Raw genomic sequence first — 23,633 nt, forward strand, 5'->3', positions numbered from 1 at the left:
TATTTCTTTTCCAAACTAACACAGTATCAGCCTAAGGACTAGCCTTCAACATGCCACAATTTCACCTAACGACTTCCTGTCTAAGCGGCTACTACCAGGGCGGAATCACTGCTGCCTTAGTATGATAGGGGTCAGTTTTTATAGAAAGACTGCTACTGCTTACTGACTGCTACTGCTACCAAAACATAGATGCAAAAACAGTAAAATATTTTTGTGACAGAGTACTAGGCACAAACTGAATTTATTTATTCAAACATAAATACAGATACAGAACCCAGAGCCTCACTCTTGGGCAAACAGCTAGAAGCTGTTTTAGCTACTCATAACTGATTTACCAACACTTACTTGTAATAGAAAGCACACTGTGTCCACAGACGGACTGCTACTGCTACTGAGATATGCTGATCTTAGAGATTTTCGAATATAGAACTGATGCCTTTCTTTTTTCGAATGCCTTCTAAGAGAAGCTAAAGCTCCTTATATAGGGAGCGGAACTCAAATTACAATTCAAAACAACAAAATGTACAGAACGACTCCGTGATTTCCTGCTTTCCTTAGTGCTCCTGCTGGTGGAGGTCGGTAGGGGAAAAAGCAGATTCCTTTAGGTGAAATGTTTTTCACCTGCTTTTTGAAAAGCAAAAGTCACTTTTGGGAAAAATCCAAAAGGACTTTCGGTGTTTTCTACACCTGCTGCTTCACATGTTCTCGTCGGTTTCTGAATTGTGACCAAGGACAAACGAGTCGTTATCTGCCTGGGCCATCCTTACTGTTGTTGCATTGTCTTCGACATCTGTATCAACATACATCTTGTAGTGGTTGTCAGTTTCAAGTTTTTCCACCCATCGTAAGCATGCCAGTGTCGAATCTATCTCCTTTCTGGTAAGAGATAAGAATAAGTCACTGCTGACTACGTCAGGATGATCGTAAGCAGTGATGATAATTTTTTCTCCTGCTGCCAGGAAGGTATTGTAGGTATCCTCAGAGATGATCTTTTTGATATATTCTAGAGTCATGGCCTTCATCCATGGAATGCTTGAGTTTGGTTGGCCATTGTACCCTACACAGGCTGGTTGAAGATATTTCCTTTGAATAATTCTTACATAATGATAAGGAGGAATATATTCAACTTCACCGTTTGCCTTCTGGATCCATTCTGGAGGGGTGGATCTGAACTTCAGTCGAAGCATACAGTCATTTTTTCTTACATTTTTGACTGTATTGACAATGATAGGCGGCAAACCTTTTAGATCATCATTTGTTTTAGTCCACAGATTATGGACAAAACCATTTTCAACAAGCCAGAGCTTGTGTTCTTGAGGATGTTCACTCTGAACATTAACCAGGTATCTTCCAACATAAGGACCTGAAACAATAAAGAGAGTTGGAGGAACTAGGTCTTCTGGATTATGTCTTCCTATCAGACTATGGAATTCATGCCAGTCTGATTCATTAAGTGCCATGACAGGAACTCTAGCACTTTCTGGACTTTCAAGGAAGAGAATTTTTTCTTTTCTTACAGCACTCTGCTGTATATGACTTTCTTCAGATTGTGGTCTGGCGTTCTCATATAGTTCTTCAGCTAGTGCAAAGAGTGCCGGGAACATTAGACCACTGCTTCTTTCTTGAAAAGCAAATAAGAGATTATCCAGGATTGCCTTTTGGTGATAAGCTAGTCTCCTGCCAGTTCTGAACACAGGAGTGTCAAAAGTTCTTAATTCATAATTAAAAACATTTATGACTCCAGTTGGAGTTGGTCTGCTTTTTGGCAAAGCAGCAGCCGTCAACGGTCTTGATGAGCCTTTACCGTCTGCCGTTTGAGACGGGCTAGCCAATCCTTTACCCTGGGATTGATCAGTTGAGGCTAGTCCTTTAGGACTTAGCAAAAACCTTTTAAGAATTTTTTCTTTGGTTTCCATAGGATCTTCTTGATGCTCATGTTCTTTCCCAGTCCTTCTGCTTCTGGGATTACGACCTTCGTCGTCTTCTCTTTGGCTAAACATTGCCATTTCCCTGGTCAATGCGTCTGGAAGATAATTCTTGTTTCCTGCAATTAATTCAACATTATAATCATATTGGTTAAGAAATAATTGCCAGTTTGCTAATCTTCCCCTATCAGCAGCTTTATCAAGTTTAAAATTTTTGAAATTCTTTACTCTGGCACAATCGGTGCGGACAGTAAAGGTTTTTCCAAGAAAAGCTGGTGAATTTAAAATCGTTTTCTTGACAGCCAAAATTTCTTTTTCCCCTGTGGGATAATTCAGTTCTGCAGGGCTGAACTTGCCACTACAAAATTTGCAGATCTTTTCAATGTTAGTTCCAGGCGCTTTTGCCAGAACAACACCGGACCAGTAATTATCGCTCGCATCTGTCTGGAGGATAATTTCATCATTCTCTTCTGGTTGTTGGAGAGGAGGGAGATTTTTGCAGAGATTTTTTATCTGCTTCACAATCTTTTCATCATCTTCTGTGAAGTTCCATTTTCTTTTGGAACTCGTCTTAGGAGATAACATTGCTGTTAACCCTGAGATTTTAGGGATGAAGTCTCTCCCATAATTTATGACACCAAGGAATCTCTCTAGACTCTTAGCATCAGGAATTCTATCTGGGAACTTCCAGATTTTCTCAAGGATATGAGGTTGGAGTTTTATGACCCCATTTTTGATGTTTATTCCTAGGAAATCAACTTCATCGAGGATAAAGAAGATTTTCTTTTCTCCTAAGATAATTCCATGCTGAACTATCAGCTTTACTACCTCATGGAGGTGTCTCATGTGTTCTTCTTTGTTTTTGGAGAAGACCAGAATGTCATCTATGTAGACGACACAGAACTCCGCCACATGCTTGAAGATGTTGTCCATCTTTCTTTGGAAGATTGAGGGAGCTTGCTTGAGACCGAAAGGCATCACGAGCCACTCGTAATGACCTTGTGGTGTTCCAAATGCAGTGAGAGGTACACTCTCGGGATGCATCTTGACTTGCCAGAAACCCGACTTTGCATCGAATTTCGAAAAGACTTTGGCTCCTCTGAGCTGGTTGATCAGTACTCTTACTTGAGCAATTTGATAACCATCTTTGACAGTCTTTTTGTTGACATCTCTGTAGTCAATCACCATTCTAGCTTTTCCTCGTAGAGTTTCTGCATGATTTCTCACGTAGAATGCTGGAGCATGATGAGGGCTAGTGGAAGGTTGAATCAATTTCTTGTTCAGGAGATCTTCAATATCTTTTCTGAATTCTTTTTGATCTTCTTCTTTGTAATGAGGAATGGCTTTGACATGGCAGATAGCATTCATGTCATGCAATTTCAATTCACAGACCACTGGGTCTTTTTCCCAAAACTTTTGAGGATTTGTATCCACATTCTGCTCGAGTAGTTTCTTGATTTTTTCAAGAGTGGGAGTTTGCTGAGACTCAAGCTTATTCTGAAAGTGCTTGAGGTTGTGTTCATGGATGAAACTAGCTTCTTCATCTTCACTTGCTTCTTCTTCTTCTTCTTCTGAGGATTCTTCAACAAGCAATTCTTCTTGTTGTTTGATTTGGAGTATGGGCTCGAATTTGGGTTTGTAGGGGGTAAGATCACCACTATTCGGTTGCGATCTCTGATAGTGAGTAGTAAAACCGGGACCTACCACACTGAATGCATGTGTGAGTCGGTCTGCCCAGAACACCCGTTCTCCTTTCCTGAAACCTATCGCTTCTTCATCCTGAATGAATCTCTGTTGGAGAATAAAATCATTTCCTATCAGGAAATCTGATCCTTGGCCTTCTGACTGCCAAACATTCTGGATGATAAATGTTCCTCCACCAATGGTGATATGAACATTTTTTGCTACTTTCTTCATGGTGAGATGGCTTCCATCAAATGTAACACCAGTAGCAGACTTTTTCTTATCTTCTTTCCAGAGTTCATCTGGAATTGCAAATCTCTTTGCAACAGTAAAACCTGATCCATTATCTACAAAGGCATGTAGATGATATTTCCTGTGATCAGGGAACTTGAGCCCGATCTCTATGTAGTTGCTGTATCTACTTGTAGAGACGACTTTCGATTGGTGAGGCTCATTTTCTTGAGCTTGCTCTTTTGGAATGAATGGTTTACATTCTTCTGAAACATTTTCCTGCATGGGTGATTTATCTTCACTATCATCCCAGTTTGTAGGAATTATCTCTTTGATGTCTGGATCACTGAACCAGGACGGAGGATCATATCTGACTTTATAATCATACTTGCCAGAAGGTTGGCCAAGTAGATCCCATGTGTCAGTAGCCTCTTGTCTTTCTAAGAGATGAACAGTTTCTGGTGGTTTCACCAGTTCTACATTTTCTGGTATTTCAACCAGTTCAAGATCTTCATCGACTTTTTCTTTATCGACGATTTCTTCCTTTTTCGAGGAAGATGGTTCCATGGTTTCTTGGAAAAGAGTTTCAATTTCTTTTGCCTTTTGCTCGGCAAAATACTCTTCATATTCTTGCTTAACCAATTGGCTGACAAGACCATTCTTGGTTTTTCTTCTCGCTTCAGCTATGAAGCATTCTTTGTGATAAGTCTTCTTAGACTCTTCACAAAACATTGGGAGACCATTCTTTTCGTGACAAAAGCAGTAGTCACAAACGAATGTACCAGGGTTCACCTGATAAGAAGACATGAAGGATTCTGTCTTGCTTTCTTCCCAGTTTTTTATTCTCAAAACATTCAGTTGTCTAGATTCGAAGTACTCTACTTCAGAATCAATTTCAGACTCTTCTGATGAACTTTCTTCTTCTCCAGACCAGGCAGAGTAGACTGACCTGTCGTCATCTTCATCATCAGAATAGGCTATTTCGTAGCCTTTCATGTTTGCTACCTCTACTATTTGCTCATATTCTTCAAAGAGAGCCTTAGTAGATCTTTTACCCTTTTCCGGGCATTCATTTGCATAGTGTCCTTCAGCTTTACACAACCAACATCTGCAAGCTTTCTTGCTAGGCTGTTTATGCTGATGAGTATTCTTCTTTTTGAAGAATTTCTTTTTAGGATCTTCATCCTGTTGCTTTTTGTAATTGGAACTTCTCTTGAATTTCCAATTCTTTTTCTGATTACTCTTTTTAAATTTTTTAGAGTAATATTTTTCTTTTTTCTTCTTTCTGTGGAATTTGGAGTCATGGCATCCCCAGTTTGTGGGCATATCTAATATTCCATAACAGAAATTTTCAACTCCTTTGAGTTGTTTCTTGGCCATCTTAGCTCTAAGATTGGCTTTGCACTGCTCTTTCAGTAATTGCCGGATTCTGTCGGCAATTCCTCCAACTGAAAATCTTTCAATTGGTTTTTCAGCTATGCTTTCTCTCACAGCTGTTCTCCATGGTTCAGGGAGTTTTCTGTGCAACAGATTAACTAGATCAGTATTCTCTAGTTCACCAATTGTACAGTAGTACTCTTGAAACTCATTCAAGTATTCTTCGAAATATCTCATGTCACAGATTTTGAGAGCATAGATATTCGATTTTGCCGTTTCTTTGGCTTTTTCACTCAGATTTGAAAGATCTCCACAGAACTGATCGTACAGTGGTACTGCAAAATCATACGGAGATTTTGAATTTTTGATTTCTTCCAGCCAGTCTCTTCCTCTGGCAGTTTCTTTGAAAGATAGGTAGTACTTTTTTGCTACTCCAGTGAGAGTAGTTTCATAGTACACCTGCAGATCTGGTGCTTCAAATTTGCCAAGGGTGAGTGCTGAAGCCATCATCAGGCTGTCTACCCATTGGTCAATAGTTTTTCTTTTGTCTAGACTCTTGTCTAGATTTAACCATATGCCATAGTTCGTGATAGGAACTCTAGGCAGATTGTCCTCTGGGACAAATCTTTGGGAATTTCTTTCTCCTTTTTTACCCGTGGGGGCTTTCTGAAATGGGAGTTTTATTTCTTTTTTTTCTCTGCTAATGAAAGTTCTGGAGCTTTCTCCTTCTTCCATTTCAATATCTTGATAAGGAAATACTTTTCTTGTCTTTCTGAATTTGTATTCTTTCATTTCTTCGATTAGTTTTTCTAATCGTTCAGGATTTTCGCAATTCTCAGCTTCTTTATAAAGATCATAGAGCTTCTTAGTTCTGAACATATGGACTGGTCTGTTCAGATCAGCTTCTAATTCTTCTTCAGAAATTGGCTCTTCAATAGTAGGTTTTATACCACTGACACTAGCTTCTCTAGTGCTGTAGCTTCTTCTCAAAAGATTGTTCTTGTTTATCCTGAGATTCTCAGGACAGACATCACTTTTTCTGTGATTGTCAAAATTAAGACTAATTTCTCCAGTCTTTCTACTCTCGTAGATCTTTGCTTTTGCTCTTTCCGGCTGCTTTTTTGGACCGGATAATTTCCATTCGAGAGGAAAAGTTACTTCATTCCAAGTAACTTTGTGGATCTGTTGTGAATGGTTCTTCTGATTGGTGAGGAATCCAGTAGTAAGACCTGGAATATTTGTTATCCTTGTCTTAGGGGCTACTGTAGTACTCATCAATTTATAGTATATTCTATATACTATAGCAAGTTCTTGCATATCTTCTTTCATAGATATGCCATCTGTCTTGACCCTCAGTCGTAGACAATGAGCTGCATCTTTCAAGCTGGTGGTGAAGTTGGGGAAGCAGTTGAAATACGCTACTTGATCACATAAGGATGCTTCGAGTGTTCCCAACAAACTAGCTTGGAAGTCTGTTAACCTATTGTCTTGTAGAACACATAGGACCGAACAGTTTATGCCTTCACGTGCAAGCAGATTTATGCCTACTTGGACTGCTCCAATATGCATAAATTGATATTTTTTTGCTTGAGCTCTAGCAACTTCTGAAGGAGTGATCAATAGAAGATCAGTCTCTCCTCCTGCTGTAGCTGGAGTTGTAATTTCTAGAAGTTTAAAATAATGGCTATCCATTAAATCAAACTTTCCCCTTTTGTAGATTTGTTTAAAATCTAACTTTGGGATTGAGGAATTTTTTACCTCTTGTTCGATTTCGTTGAATTCGAATTCTTCAGCATTTAGGAGCTGTACTCCCTTCTTTTTCCCAAAGATGCTTAACATCTTCATTTCTCTTTTTTCCGGGTTTTCATACCGGATACTAGTCTGACTAGTAGATGGTTCCAGAAAAATCATGTTTGGAACACGATTTGTGTCTGGTTTTTCTAATGGTTTGAATCCATTAGTTTTCTTTTTTACTGTAGGCCCTTTCTTGTCCTTCAGTATATTTTTCATAGATTCCAGCGTTTTTTGCTGTTCATTGATTTTTCTACTGACGACTGTCAGTTTTTCTCCTTCCGTTTTTGGAAGTTCTTTGATATAATCCAGCTTGTTTTCCAATCTTTCCAATTGGTGGATTATAGCAGGTAATTTTTCTAGATGAGTTTGACATCTAGATATTTCTAGTAACAACTTCTGATATTTCTCATCAGAAGATTTCAATAGAGAATTTATTTTCTCTAATAACAATTCTGACATTGTCCCCATTAAGGAGGGGTTCTCCTTTGAGCTATTTTACAAGCTCTGATACCAGTTGTTTGCGGATCTAACCAATGCTCAAATAATCAAGAGGTTTTTGTTCCTCTTCCAGAACTTCTAAGAGATTATCTATCTCCTCTTCTATTCTATAGATTCTAGTCTGTAGTCTATAGATAATATCCCAGTAATTGGGAGAATCTCTACTAAGATTATCTCTATAGGTTTTTAATTTTCTCAATTTCTCTCTCTCCTTTTGCAATTCCTTAGTAGTAATTTTGCAGATAGCAATCAACTCAAGTCTATCAACAATCGAGATTATGAATGGTAAAAATAACCGTTTACCTTCGAGTATAGAGGATGGATTTATACCTGCAATATGGTTAAACAAACAAATTCAAAAGCATGGGCCCACTACGCTCCGTCAATTTTCTTTTTACTGAAAGGAAAGATAAAAACTTGAAGAGAAAGTGAAACTTGCTAAAGACAAAATGTCCTTAAGTGTCTAAAAACAAATGTAGTGGAGTTTTTTGTGTTTTAGAGTTTGGTCAAGGAGGTGGGTGTAGTTTCTCCTATGTAAAACTCATGGTCTTAGTTTTATTACGGATGGATCGGGACTTAGAGATTGGGATTTTTTATTCATATTTCAGAGATGTGGCAATGAGGAGTGATCTAAAGTTTCACAGGCCTCCACATTTAGTACAAGAAAAAAGAGACAGAGGTATATAGAAAAAGGGAGTAGCAATGGTGGAACATACTTAACTGGACGGGTCGTCAATGGGCGATCAAGAAGACTCATGGCCTAGCTAGGCTAGTGACCTCCATTGCACTTTGAGAGGTGCTCGCTCAAGGTCTCCCCTAGTGGGAGAGCCTATATGTCATAATTTGTTATAGGGGGTTTTGCGTACGCGCAGTCTCGTAAAGGTGAAATAACTTTGAAGTCATGACATATGCATAATCCCAAGATTAGAGCTTTTATTGGTCGACTTCTTCTCTTTTCTATTTTTCAATGGTTATATAAATAATTAGTTCGGAAAATGAATTATATATTGAGACTTGTATATTCTACGGATGTAATTTAAGATCAGTATATTCAAAAATAATCACTCACCATAAGTTTGTATAAAGAGTATCAACAATTTATTCTTTATTTGGGTAAATGAAATCCAATATGATCATTACAATTCGCCATAAACCGAAATGCAAACCAAAACTCTTGGTTGAAAAGTAAACGAAAAAAATATCAAAGCCACACCAATGACAAAAGGAGCGGGACACGAAGACTATAATGCAGTAGCACTATCATAGTATCATGGTTCGATTTAGTTGTAAGCATCAGGGTTGCCCAAAAGGTAGTTTTCAATGATCTTGAACAAACCAGCAGCTTTTTCTTTTCCAGCCTTGACATGCTCTTCCTTGATCTCAACCTCACCTTTGCAATGGTAGTTGCTGGTGCTCTTGATGATGGAACCTCCACTTGGAGATGCCAGCAATTTAATCTCGTAAGAGATTTTCTCAACTTTGTCTCCGATAGCATCCCCCTCAATAATGCTATAGTTGTAAACAAAGTTGTCTTTGTCAAGTCCATCAATCTGATGCTTCACATAGCTGTATTCGCTTCCCTCACCGAGGTGGATCTTCTTGATGGTTCCAACACCTCCATCACCTTGAACGATTTCAGCACTCTTCACAGCCTGTGGGGCAATCTTGGGGATGAGGTTATCAGCATCAAGGACAAAGGCCTTGTACAGTCTTGGTGGTGGGATGACAGAGGTGAACTCGGTTTCATAAGTGAACACACCCATGATAATGGGGTACAAGTTTAATTTGAGAAGATTGAAATGTGGAGGAAGCTTAGAGAATATTGATATTGGTGTGAGAAAATGTAACCCCTGGAGGTGGTAGTTATAGGTTAAGGTGAAGTAGCTCACCCTGTATATCAAAGTTTGAGCGTTACGCAAGGGAATTTTTCAAAGAAGATGAAAATAGACTTTTCAATGCATTAATTGTTGTTTAAGTCTGAGATGCCGCCTCAAATGGTTCTTAGATGTGAAAGACACAATTAGTCATTCTAACGTGGAAAATGGAGCATTCGTTTGTTTGTAAAGTCTTGAACCAAAGAAATATAAAATGGGATAGCCAATGTTGACTGCCCGACATTACTTTGTGAAAACACCGAAGGAAGCTATTGAAAACTAGCGAGATTAAGATGATATCATCTAGAACACGACCCCATTCTCTCTCTTTAGTTTTGGTCGTCTAGTACTAGCACACCGACCAAACCCAATTGGGGCTAGGATGCTTTCTTTGACCATCCAAGAGAGCAGTACTAGCATCCACAGGGACACTCAACCAGCCCATATCTCAATTCGATCATGATCGAGTAATCTATAAATACCAACCAGACCACTCTCTTCTCTCACAACTCAAAACCTACTTCTAGTTCTCAAACACCTATTCTCTTTTTACTCTTCTTTTATTTTATCACTTCCATAAGCTGATCATGGGTGTCTTCACTTATGAAACTGAGTTCACCTCCGTCATCCCACCAGCTAGATTATTCAACGCCTTTATCCTTGATGCCGACACTCTCATCCCAAAGATCGCTCCACAAGCAGTCAAGGGTGCTGAAATTGTAGAAGGAGATGGAGGCGTAGGAACCATCAAGAAGATCACCTTCGGTGAAGGCAGCCAGTTCGGCTGTGTAACTCACAAGATTGATGGGATTGACAAAGATAACTTTGTCTACAGCTACAGTTTGATCGAAGGAGATGCCTTGTCCGACAAGATTGAGAAGATCTCTTACGAGACCAAATTGGTGGCTTCTTCCGATGGAGGATCCGTCATCAAGAGCACAAGCAACTACCACACCAAAGGTGATGTGGAGATCAAAGAAGAGCACGTTAAGGCTGGCAAAGAGAAGGCATCCCACCTCTTCAAGCTTGTTGAAGAGTACCTCCTGGCCAATCCTAATGAGTACTGTTAAAACTCAATTGTATGTTATCAGTTTGTTGTTCAGTTTTTCATGATCTTCCAGTTTCATATATTACATCAACATCTTATTCCAATTGGAATATCATGAATTGATTGTTGTATTATTTTCAACTAAAATAATGAGAATCTCCTGTTAATCATTAATTGTTGTTAGCTTGCAAACAAGTTATGTGCATTTAGTTTCTGTATTTCAATACTTGGTCTAAAAGAAAATCAAGATGTTTTCACTACTACAATTATGGCTAATAGCCACATACAACATGTGTGACAAAATTGGGCCAAAGGCCACATATGTGTGTATCTATAACCCATTGTCACATTGCAGCCACTTTTATTTGGGTCAGTGCTCTGTAGGCCAGTTGCTTTCTCTTGTGTAGTCACGTTTATATAAGTACGTGGGCTAGAATGAGTTTATAATAATGGCGGGCCATGCCTTATATACCCGTGTGTCAAACAATTTATATTTAATTGTTTTTTTTATTTAACTACACCATCAGTTAAACTGGTGGGCCCCTGAATTTAATTGCCATAAATTAAATGTAACGAAAATTTTACTGTCAGCTACCCCATTACATTTATTCCATTCAATTCAATGTAAAGAAATTTTTAATGCTATTGGACTGAAGGATTAAAACATTACATCATTCAATACTTCATATTACATTAAAGCAATCCCAGATAATATGATACCTAAGTAATTAGGAGACAGAACCTAAATAATGATACTTGCCTATGAAGCTAAACTGTTGTGGCCAGAGTTTGTTTCTTCATTTCCTCCCTAGGTTTATCTTCCTGTTCTTGGCTCTCCTTCAAATCGTTTCAATATCAGCCTCATGTTGTTCTCTCATTGCTTGTACCTCCAAATGAACACCTCTTTCCTCCACTAGTATTCCAGGATCTAGGTCAGGTATAACTCCACTACAGCCCCCATTGCCAATTAATAAGAGAATATTTGGGAAGCATGATTGGATTGAGTAGTGTACCTAGCCAACAGAGTAAATGAAGATTTCGAATGGCGTCCAAATAGCTGATGCAGATAAATGTGAGGCACAAAATACAAAGTGATACATGCACACAAATCCAATCAGACAATTCAAATAAACAGATGAGTATAACTATAGAACTACAACTCAATTCCAACCTTCCCATATCACATTCAAATCCAATCACACAATTCAAATAAACAGATGAGTATAACTATATAACTACAACAAAATTCCAGCCTTCCCAACTCAATTCCCAGGTCTAACTCCCACTTTGAATGAGATTAAAGTGATGCCCAATAGAAAAACATGACATAGCAAATAAATGAACAAGAGATTAGTCACGGAATTCATTCAAAAGCATTTTGTCTTAACAATAAAAAAATTATATATATATATATATATGATAAAAGCATACCTCATAACCATGTGTTCAGACCTTGACCTTTTCTTCAAGGCTCGCTGCCTTCCCAAGATCATCATCCAACTTCTTCCTCACATTCTCAAACACATTCTGCAGAGCCCCAAGTTTCTTCTCATTTCCAGCAATACTTGATGCACCATAAGCATTGCGCTAAGAAAAAAAAACATGAAATCATTCACGCATGTCTTTTGTATTTCAACAAATTCATCGAGGGATTTATCGTCATGTCCCATTGCAACACGAAGATACTGAACCTCCTCCTTTAGCATCGAATCAGCCTGCTCAAATGGTCATCATGGAAAATTTAGAGATATGCCAGGGACCATCTGTCATGTTATTGCTTTGAACGTAAAGTTTCACTTGTGGAAGTGTAAAGTTTAGCTAATAGCCTAATATAATCATGTAATTTCTCAAAGCTCTGATAATGAGACTATGATTAAATTATGACATTAGGCATGAGCTATGTACTTCAATGTTTTCCCAAGGTTAAATCATGCACATCTACCGGTATAAATCACATGCAATAACTAGATTCAATTCACTCACAATTGATCCAAAAGTCACACCAACAGCTACTTTCTTTTGAGAAAATTGTGGAATGGTAAATTGTTCTGTGCTTAGTTCATCAACAACAACTCGATTGGCGAAACTAAGAGACATATGAAGACCAACAAGAGATAGTAAATGAAATTGCAAGGTTTGACCAAATGGAAAAGATCATAACTTGAAACAGAGAGAAAGTGAGATATTTGTGCTCAACCCTCCAATTTTCCGTCGACTTAAAAAACCCTTCGCTGATTTTTCACAAATTAAAGGTGAGACTCAAATTGAGAAACAAACCAATAGATAAAATCCATCAACCTAAATAAAAGCCGAGTCTTTACTGACTTGAAGACCCTAGCAAGCAAAATTTAATCAATAAACCATAACTGGAAAACCCAACAAGACAACAATATTCGCCAAATTCTTCTCTTACATATGACGAATAGAACCATAAAAGAAAATAAAAATAATTTGGTAGCAACTAGTCTCAAGATCTGAAATCAAAATGGTACCTGATTGTTTTGTCGCTGGAGCTTCTCCATGGTCGATGGCTTCTTTCACCACGAGGTGATTCACAGGCTCCTTGTCGTGATCAAACGTCTTCGATACCTTAATGCAAAGAAAAACCACAATCGCATCACAAATCACAATCCCTAATTCGAAAATAAAAGTTGGGTTAGATAGACCAGAGTTAAATCTGATAGGGGGATCGGGATCTAGTCCTTACGATTCAGTCGATCCAGGTTAATCGGTCATGGTGAATATGGAGAGAGTAGGAAGAACGGAGAGAGAGACTGGAATGTCTGAGAGAGGCTGAGAGCAGAAGTCGAATGATCGAGATGGATGTTTTCTAATTATATTTTTTTTTAAGTATTAATAAACCTATTCGTGACATGAAGGGAAAAAAATATATTAAAATTCTGTAAAAATTGGGGCCCACACAAAAGAAAACCTAAACAAGTATTAAATAGTTGATTACCCACGCTTTGGGCTCGTACGTGGATGATATAGACACCAACATGTTATAGAGCGGTGGATATCAGCTCCATATCCACACTTGATAAATTTCGTGGGAATACGTGTGTGGCTGTTGCCCACATCTTTTGTGGTGTTTCCAAATTCTTAAGACTATATTGACTTGGGCTTATTTTCATTACTACGTACCAATGAATTCAAAATTCAAAAGTCTTCTTCCTGCAAATTGGTTTTCATTGCCTGCTAACTGTGTGTCTAAGAAAATTGGTAATTGCGATGTGGGATTTAACAATCAGGAGAAGTAAAAGAACACACACAATGTGAAGTTTATTTCCGATTACAAAAAGAATTGAATGAACTTGATCATTTGTATTGTCTTATCGATCACAATGTTAAGCCTAACCTAGAAAGTTATTGTTATTCATGATTTTCTTGTTCCATTGTGTTGATACTCTTTGTCTATACAAACTTTCTTTCTTTTACTTCAAATACTTGTTTGTTGTTACTAAGAAAATAAATCAATCATCTTTCATACAAAGCTTGAAATATTTGTGAAAATTAAAAAAGGTCGGACCTATTGAAGGAAATTGACTTTTGTGTGCCTTATCAAACTAGGATTAGTTCTATGATTGTAATAGGAGAGAAGGTTCTAGAATTCTTAGTCCTATTCGGAATAATTTTGTAATCCCTATATATATAGAGCTCCTATTATCAATAGTGGAACATACAATTCTCTCATCAATCTCTCTCAAATTCTCTCATTCTAAAACACGTTATCAGTACGAGCCCTAACCCTGAAATCAGAAGCCAAAATTTTCTGCAAAGTATCCTGTTGCGCAACATCAAACCCTAGAACCCCAAACCCTTGGCCGTGCACCATCTCCATCACCGCAAGTCCTCCTCCTCCTACACACCCATGTGCCATCATTTTCAAGTTCAAGATCAAGACCAAGAAGAAGAACAAGAAAAGAAATCCAAGCAAGTATTTAAGATTAAAGTTCCTGCTTTCTGTCTTTAATTTCTTCTTCTTTTTCTTCAGGGACTTCAGGGACTTGCAACCTCCCTTCTTCTACATCCCACCTTTCTGTAAAGTGGGTTTGATTCTATAAAAGCGGAATTGTGGGGATTCATGCTATACGAACTAAGAGCGTTCGTAAACCACGACTAAGAGTGTTCATGAAGTATTGAAATATTACAGACTAAGAGGGTTCATAAGCTACGAACTAAGAGTGTCTGTGAGCATCAAAATTTGACCATTCAAACATCATTGTTTCGGTCTAATCCAAATATTCTGGGAAATCGATTTCTTGGTAGCATTAAGGCTCAGAAATCTTATATTAGTTTTCATGGAAGCATTGACTCCGAAACTAATTCGTTCTTGCTTTCTTTTTTAGGATGTCAAACTTGAACGAGCTCAATTTTGCTCCATTGAATTCTATGGGCATGGGATATTTCATGTGGGCTCATAATGTTGAGCTCCACCTAATTGCCCTTGATTTATTGTCTACAATCTAAGAGCCATGTTCTAAAGGAACCGCTCAAGACTCTCAAACTGAGATAGATAATTCCAGGGCACTTACCCTGATGAAGCGCCACATAGAGATAGCACTCTAGTTTGAGTACATGAATGAGGATAGCGCTACAAACCTTTGGGTAGCACTTTGTGAACGTTTTAGTTAATATTCACGATCTTCCAAACTTAGAAGCACAATGGAATAATCTTTGCTTCTCTAACTTTGAAATAGTTATGGAATATTGCTTGGAAGCACAATTGATTGAGAAAACCCTAACTACATTCCCCGTCACTGAATTAAAATTCTCTAAATTCTATCAAATCTTAATCAACGAAGGACGGTCACAAATCTTCATCAGCTAATTGGAGCTATGGTTTGTGTTGAAAGGCACAACCACGAATTTGTGAATACAGAATTTGGTAGGTCTCAAGATGGCTATCATGAGCACCGTTCAATGGTTAGAAGAAGTCGCCATGGACAATATGATCCATATGATCAACCTGCTCAAGAAGCTAATCGCCAAAATTGGCGAATACATGACCAAAGGAGTCATGACGTTGAGGGTATAAGGGTTGGACACCATAGTGCCACTTTTGGCCATGGTGATGCTATTCCAACACCATTGGTCGTAGGGACCATATGTATTGTGTCAACACACCTCAATCAAGAGAGAATCCTCTTCATGGTATTTTATGGAGTATCAGATCAACGGTGATCATGACATCGAGTTAAAAGAGACTTCAAATCTAGCTATGAAGATAAAATGCTGCAGATTTTTCGTATAGTCTCTTATTTTCTAAGAATTATGTAATGGCAATTATGCCTTAAAGCAAGAAATGACAATTGTCTTAACTCTTTCTCACTAGGCTCACCTAATTAAGTATGATGTCTAGTAAACTAGTTGAGATTAGTGGTACTTAAATGAGCTTTGCTCTACAGACATCTCTTCTTACTTTCCTGGTCATGTTTAATTAGAGTTACCGAAAGAATTGAGTAATTACAATTTGTCTAAATTTGATTTTTACTTTGGATTAAATTTTGGTCCAGAAACTTTGATGTAATCATTGGCTATTATTATTAATAAAGTGTCGATTCTTTAATTCGAACTTTATTATTCTAAAGATATAAGAGCCATTGATTTTTATGTGGAGACACATGGTAAGAATGGACATAAGTTGCTTTGCATTACCTCTAATGACTACGGACGAAAACGAGTATTAGAGAAGCTTATGTGTCACTCTAGTAGGATATATGTAACCACTATTCAAGTAAATAAGTCCAATGACATCATAAGAGATGATTTATGGGATTCCAAAACATATAGGCTTTGGCATGACCATTTGGGACATCTAGGTCATGATATGATGATCCGTATATTAAACACTTCACACGGATATCCATTCTTCATAATGAAAAGAAGTAAAAATCGGATTTTGGACCAACAAGGAGCCCCTACGCCTCATGGAGTCATCCCCCTACATGATCGGCCTTCACAGGCCGACACCGCCATCCCCCTGCTGCCCAAGAGTGGCTTTGAAGCTACATATGCTCCCATGAATATAAATTCTACTTCTAAAGTCCATTGTGACTTCATAGCTCAACCAAAATCCTCCTTGATTGTTTCCAAAGCACATCATTCATTCTGCAAAGCCTGCTCTTTAGCAAAATTAGGATCCAGATGCTCTGCTAAAAATAGCACGCAATTTAAAACCCTTTTTGTTGTCAAGTTGTAGTAGTGAAAATAAGGATCGTTCTACTCCAAGGATCAAGGGTTCACCTTCAATTTATGTAACCTACAAAACAAAGAAAACTAGAATGTTAAACTACAGTATAAAACAAATTGAAAAACACAATTGGGGGGGATTGTTGATTACTTTTGCTGAAAATAAAGTAAGAACAAAAGATGAATCTCAATAAAGTTTGTGAATATGATGATGAGCAGTTAAGAATTCGTTATCCACCACTAAACACAATCCAAGTTCCAATTTTTCTTCCTATGTTTATTACTAAGTCATGAGAAAGAGATTGACCAAGTTACAAAGCTAGAAGCAAGCTAAGTACCTTATATTACTTCCCTATAATGTTCTAACAAGAACAAGAGCCGTTATTAGAACCTTTTAAAAACAATAAAACATGCAACTTAGAGATCACAAGCGGCTCCTACATTTAGCAAGTTCTAAAGCATTAAACACATATGGAAGGATGTCAATCTAAGTGTACAAACTAGTACAACAAGCGTGTCTAGTTGCATTCCTCATCTTTCGTACACACCTTGGCAAGAGGTTTTACTACTTCGGTTAAAATCACAAAACTATTAGGTGAATTGCTATCTAACCTTGCACCAATTACATGCATATCTTATATGTTTGGAACCACATAAAACATACATATAAAAGATTCATCTAATCCAAAACCAAAAAACAATCTCATCGACAAAGTAACTAAAACATAGAAATTTATTATGAAACTTGAACCATAGTTTAGGGCTATTGACAAAAGTATTTAGCTATTCATTGTTCTAAGGTAAACACACAGTAACATATTGAAAATAGGAAGGCAAAGTCGCAAAAAAGTGAGTGAAGAGGCACGGTGGATGTTGCTTGAAGATGGATGTTCACAGTGGTGGCAGATGGCAACTTTGGCGGCTTCTTTTCCTTATGCTTGTGTGGAACTTCAAAAACCAGAGAGCTAGGGGTGTTTTTTTAGGTGTGAAATCTGTATGATAGGGTCTGCCCCTGACGCAAAGAAGCCTCCTATTTTTATGGTTTACAAACCCCTAACTTTCCTCCTCAAAACCGGTTTGAGTTTTCCTTATTCTTCTCCAATTCCACTTGCTTAGCTGCCACACAATCTTCTAAACCTTCCTTTAGTCTTTCTAATCATCTCTTGATAAGTATAACGCAGCAAAAATCCAATAAAATTCGTCCCAAAATCTGCCAAGAATATCTTCATAAAATATAGCCTTTAATTCACTTTCCTTTCTCAACCAGGATTGGTTTTCCTTTCCATGTTTGACAAGGGTTCCTAACAGATTCGAAGGTGATATTCTGCCACATAATACTCCAGATGTCACTCTTCAAAAACTTCTAGAAAGCTTCTTGAAACGTGGCCCAACAACGGTCTTGAAAATGCTTCGCAGAAAGACTTGTCAGAAATTCCAGATTTTCCTTATCCTCTGCTCATCTCGCAGCATCATAACTTATGCATTACACATCCTTTCTAGATGATTCTTAACTACCTTTCTGGATGATTCTTATTTTGAATTGCTCTACAACATATATTCTTAAAATCTGGGCAGAGAACTTCATGATTTTCATCCTTTAAGTTTAGTGGAAAAGTCCTTGAAAAAGCTTCCTGAAAAGCTGATGAAAACAGTCTTCTCGAGGTACCAAAATTTGAGCACAGCCTCTGGCTTCCTCTTTATCATTCTGGACCAAATATTTGCCTGTAGTTATAGTAGAACATGTGGTCTTCAAATGTTGCTAGGCCTTTCTTCATAATTCCACTCCAAAGTTCTTCAAAACAGTTTCTCAAGACAAAAGAAAATAAGGCAGATTCTAATACTCTGTTTTCTGCTTCTCTGCAACTGTTTTTCACAGCAACTCTCACCATCTTCTCTTGAGTCTTAGGACCAATGAATGATCAAAATCCATCCTTTGCATCACTACTTCATGTGAAGTGTCTTGATTGCCCCATTGAAGCTCTCTTTTCTCCTTAACTGCTTCTCAAAGTACCTAAGAAAATAACAAAGTTTAATTGATCTTTTTAAGGAATAAACTAAGCAAAAGTATAAAGGTTTGAACTATAAATTCGTCGCATTTTATGCTCCTATCACTAGACCATCCTCTACAAAGAAAATATATCATTCTTGCAACGAATCCAAGGTGATATTTGTGGACCTATTCAACCACCTTGCGGATCATTTTGATATTTTATGATGTTGGTTGATGCATTGACACGCTGGTCACATGTCATGCTTTTGTCCACTAAGAACGCTGCATTTGCTAAACTCCTAGCACAAATTATTAAGTTAAGGGCTCACCACCCTGATCATCTTATTAAGTCTATAAGACTAGACAATGCTGGGGAGTTTACATCAAAAACTTTTGATGATTATTGCATGTCCATTGGGATTGAAGTTGAACATCCAGTTCCTTATGTTCACACCCAAAATGGTCTCGCAGAAGCCGCCATTAAACGACTACAAATAGTTGCTAAAGCATTGGTTATGTGCACAAATCTCCCTATTTCTGCTTGGGGCTATGCAATATTGCATGCAGCTGTGCTTATTCATCTAAGGCCCACTGCCACTCAACCCTTTTCTGCTACCAGATGGTGACTGGGTATGAGCTTGATATCTCACACTTACGCATATTTAGGTATGTAGTCTATGTGCCAATCGCACCACCACAGCGTACCAAAATAGGTCCTCAAAGACGATTAGGCATTTATGTTACTTAGAACTCTTGACAGGCAATCTCTTTACCGCTAGATTTGCGGATTGTCACTTTGATGAGACAATATTCCCGTCGTTAGGGGGAGATAAGAACATAAATGTTCAACAAGAACGATAGGAATTGTCGTGGTCTGTCCCCACTCTGTCTCAGCTTGATCCCCGAATCGCACAGTCTGAAATTGAAGTGTGGAGAATTCTCGATCTTTAGAACATAGCAGACTCAATGCCTGATGTGTTTTTTGATACCGTTTTTTTATTTCAACAGTGTGGTACGCAGCGGTTTGTGGTGTTCTTTGGGATTCAGAATTCAAAGGATGCAGCGCAAGTTCAAAGGATTGAACCTGCTCTGATACCAAGTAGAAAAGAATACTTCAATTCAAGGTTAATTCAATCATAATATTTATCCCACAATGGGGGTATATATACAAGTACAAAGGAGTAGTCTACTTTAATAGGAAACAATCTTTCCATAATTACATGATTTTCTATAATTACAAGATATCCTAATTAAATAAGAATTCTAATTACATACAGATTTATAGAAATTCTACAACTTAACCAAGTGGTGATCCTCTGTTAAATGTGTGCCTTCTTTTGGATGAGAGTTTTTGGCTTTTTTTCCCACTATAAATTGATTTAGGACGAAAATAGGTCCGGGTTAGCCGAAAAAGGATAAAAATAAAGAAGTGGCAATAGAATGAAGAAGAATGATTGGAAAATAGGTAACTCATGTGTAATGAGGTTACTAGCTATTGGAATATTTAGAAATATTTAGTTTTGGACTTTTCAAGTTGCTCATGCGAAAAGTCAGGTTTTAGATTGTGAATCAGATCGGAGCAACTTTTGGTCGTAATGACTGTTTGAGATGGATGATACCTTTCCGAAATGGGAACAACAAGATCTTGAAAGATTCACTTTTATGAGCCCTATCAGATTTAGGTCAAAATATCGTGTTAATTATCCGATTCAGGATTTAATATCTTTAAGACTCACGGTACGTACATTTTTCAGCTTTTCATACCAACTTTTTTCAAGATATAAAATCTGGCTCACCTGTATCTAAATTGATATAACTGATTAGACCAAAAAGAACAACAAAAAAAAAGTTAAAGAGATTTAGATTTATCTAAAAGTAGAAAACAATTGGTTCCACTTGAATTGTTAGGTCTAGTCCTCAGTCCTCGGTGCATTATCTCCCTCAGCCCTATTCTTTTCTCCCTAAAAATCACTTCTCAATTTTTCTAAATCCTTTTTATAGTAGATAACTTGACTTTTTCTTGTCCAAAAAAAAGATTATCGCACTTTTGTAATTAGATTATTACAAAATCCATTGATTGGAGTAGATGATTAGATATACATAACGGAATATTGTAAAACATATGAATAAGATCAAACGAAAGGCATGTAAACCGATCTATTATTGTAGCATAGCATATTTTGATGCATAATAGGGCAGCGAAAGAGACATTATTTATTGGGCCCAAACAAATTAATTACTATATATAGTTCACTCCTCGTCTTCACTGGAGTCGCCTTCTTCTTCACTGGATTCTTCTTCCTCTCGTTTCTTGTGGCCAATATATTTATTCCCAAAGCCGAAAACTCCAGCCTTGTCAGCTTTGTCTCCGTTAATGGTGTTCCCTTTAATGCGGAAAACAGCACCTCCACCTTTGCCACTCTTCTTCTTCCTTCCTTTCTTCGTTTGGTCACTTTTGGCATTCTTGGAAACAGGTTTTGGGGAAGTATGTGGTGGCCTTGAGGCGTCCTCGCTCGTTTGGTGCTCGACCTTCACCGTTGATATTTCATCAGAACGATATTGCCTGAGAAAGCAAGCATTTGTTGGCTTTAGAAATAGCTGACCCGATGCCATTTTCAAATTATGGATACACATTTTGGTAAGTAACTTGTGTCCTTAAATAATGTAGTTGTGGGAAAAGAACCTCAAGATAATGTGACATCCTTGGAAGAATAAAGAATAAAGGAAAAGAATAAAGGATAAAGGAAAAGAATAAAGAATAAAGGAAAATAGACGGTCGCTCTTGCATTGTAAGTTGGTATGTTGGTATTTATAGTCAAATTCTATGTACATTGTAACTTGATTTCCATGGTTAAATTCTATTTATATTTCTTTCTACTTTTCACTGGTACCAATTCATACAAAAATAATGAGGAAAATTGTTGAAAGACATGTTCGCCAACTAACATTTGATCGAGGAATATTTTTTGGCAAGCGTCTTTGAGTGATAGCTCATGTGGCATAGAACTCAATCACTTTATCATAATATTCATTAAATAATGTGATTATGATATATTAGCTGCTAGATAAGATGAGACTAGATGTGAAGTGATTCACATAACAATACTCTTTGGTCAAGTGATAAAACATCGTTATCCAAAAATTATCAATATAAGTGCTAAATTTTATACACTCTTCACTGATGTCTATATATATATATATATATATATATATATATAATAATAAAGAACACCCACTTATGGCCTTTCAAGTAATTGCATAATTAAATCGAAATGTCCCATTTAGAATTAGAAGATCCTCTACTAGGCCTAATGTTTGTCTAATAGATTAATTTGTTTTGTTTTGTGCTTTTGCAGGGTCGATCTTTTCAGGCTTCCTTGTAAAAATAAATAAATAAACAAACAAATTAATTAATTAATTAATTAATTAATAATAATAAAATATACACACACTAATTTTTGCATGTTGAGAAAGAATCTTTAGGGTATAGGACTGCAAAATTTGATGTTCTGATCCATTCGATATACACCGTTGAGCCTCTTAGTGGAGGCTTACTATTTAGTCTTGATCATTGAGGCTTTTATTGAATTATTCTATAATGATGTTTTGATAGGAAATGTCTCACTCGAAGAATAATACCCTTGACGAATAAGTGGTTCTTGCTAAAACTCATAGTCATAGTAAAAAAGCTTGAAATTGAAGCAACAATGGTGAACGAAACCCTAAGCTAGAGGAAGAAGATGAAGAAAGATTAAGAAAAACATAGAAGCAATTGATATTAAACTTTGGTAATCGTACAGTTTTCTTAATTAAATGAAAAATAGCTAAGCATGACTATTTATACTAATTTGTTTCTATTATGGTGTAACAAACTGCAGCAGATCACGACACGTGTTCATTATGATGCGGTCCATTTTTAACTTGACTCTCTAGCTCCTATATATACTCTTAACATCCCCTCTCAAACTAGTGCTGGGATACCTAAGCACTAGGTTGCGGAAGAGAATGGCTGAACAAGAGTGTGTTTTCAGCCAGGAGGAATGAAAGGAAGTGATTGGCAAAAATTCGTAGACTCACAAGCTTGTCTGCAATTCACTAGATGTATGTTTAACAACTTGAAATGATTCAAACCCGGCATCCCATCATGATCTCGAACAGCTTGAATTGCTTCCCATCTTACATCATTCACCTTGTGGGGCTTGTACATGTCATTGCTTATACTACTGGAGCTGCTCTTTCACTAACATCATTAATGGCTTCACTTTTGTAGACCTAAGAAGAGTTTGCATCTTTGATTCCAATTTTTGTGTCCATCAGCTACTAGAACTATCAATTGCTGCACTTAGGCTTACCCCATCAGCTTTGACTTGATTTTACTCAACCATATCCTTGTAATCAATCACTGTAATTAAGCTATCCTCATCAGGCAAATAAAGTTCAAAGGGAAAAGTGTCCTTTTCATCAGAGCTCTCCTCCACAAACTTCTCTAGCTGATTTCCCTCATCACCATTCTCACTTTCAGACTCAACCTTCTCCTTAGAAACCTCCTTTGAAACCATTTTGTCTTGTTTTTCTTCACTTGTACTCACATACTCATCCTGTGAAACATTTTGAGTATTTTCAAAATTCGTTTCATTATGTGAATCACTGCCATTGTCATCTTCCCTTGTTACAGAAATCTGAGAGTAGCCTTGCACTTGAGAACCACCATATAGTACTTACATTCCCACACAATTGACATTTTGTTACATAAAAGTACCTGGTTGACATTTTGTTACACAATTGACAAACAACTGAGCCCGAGTAACTTTGACCAATGTTATAGCCTTTGTTGTTGTTGATGTGTGGTCTATTGTTGTTGTTCTTGCCATTGTTATCAAAATAGCTTTGCTGGGAGTAATTCTCACTTTTAATGTAGCTCACATGTGGGGAGAAGTTACCGTTTTGATGTGAGAAGTCATGTTGCTGCATTAGTCCTCTATTGGGTTGAAAATTGTGTTTTTGCTGAACACTTGCACCTT

The 23,633-nt window shown here is 37.3% G+C and overlaps 2 protein-coding genes, 1 long non-coding RNA gene and 1 other non-coding gene across 4 annotated transcripts; 2 read left to right on the forward strand and 2 right to left on the reverse strand.

The window, feature by feature from the left end:
- Positions 1–8,220: 8,220 nt before the first annotated feature.
- On the forward strand, positions 8,221–8,387 carry LOC112201231. Its single transcript, XR_002936685.1, has one exon. It is a non-coding gene; the product is annotated as a U1 spliceosomal RNA (small nuclear RNA).
- Positions 8,388–8,591: 204 nt separating this feature from the next.
- On the reverse strand, positions 8,592–9,365 carry LOC112197925 (major strawberry allergen Fra a 1.07). Its single transcript, XM_024338892.2, has one exon. It carries the CDS (start codon positions 9,269–9,271, stop codon positions 8,789–8,791), a length of 483 nt encoding a protein of 160 aa, XP_024194660.1. The 5' UTR covers positions 9,272–9,365; the 3' UTR covers positions 8,592–8,788.
- A 509-nt stretch (positions 9,366–9,874) lies between these two features.
- LOC112195963 (major strawberry allergen Fra a 1.06) lies at positions 9,875–10,604 on the forward strand. The gene has a single exon (XM_024336205.2). The coding sequence runs from the start codon at positions 9,970–9,972 to the stop codon at positions 10,450–10,452; it is 483 nt and encodes a 160-aa protein (XP_024191973.1). The 5' UTR covers positions 9,875–9,969; the 3' UTR covers positions 10,453–10,604.
- A 451-nt stretch (positions 10,605–11,055) lies between these two features.
- Positions 11,056–13,322, reverse strand: LOC121052510. The gene is made up of 4 exons (XR_005809273.1): positions 13,138–13,322; positions 12,923–13,019; positions 11,862–12,145; positions 11,056–11,443 (listed from the first exon to the last, which is right to left on the reverse strand). It is a non-coding gene; the product is annotated as an uncharacterized LOC121052510 (long non-coding RNA).
- Positions 13,323–23,633: the final 10,311 nt, after the last annotated feature.

The sequence above is a fragment of the Rosa chinensis genome, chromosome 4 (assembly GCF_002994745.2).
Source record: "Rosa chinensis cultivar Old Blush chromosome 4, RchiOBHm-V2, whole genome shotgun sequence".
NCBI lineage: Eukaryota > Viridiplantae > Streptophyta > Magnoliopsida > Rosales > Rosaceae > Rosa > Rosa chinensis.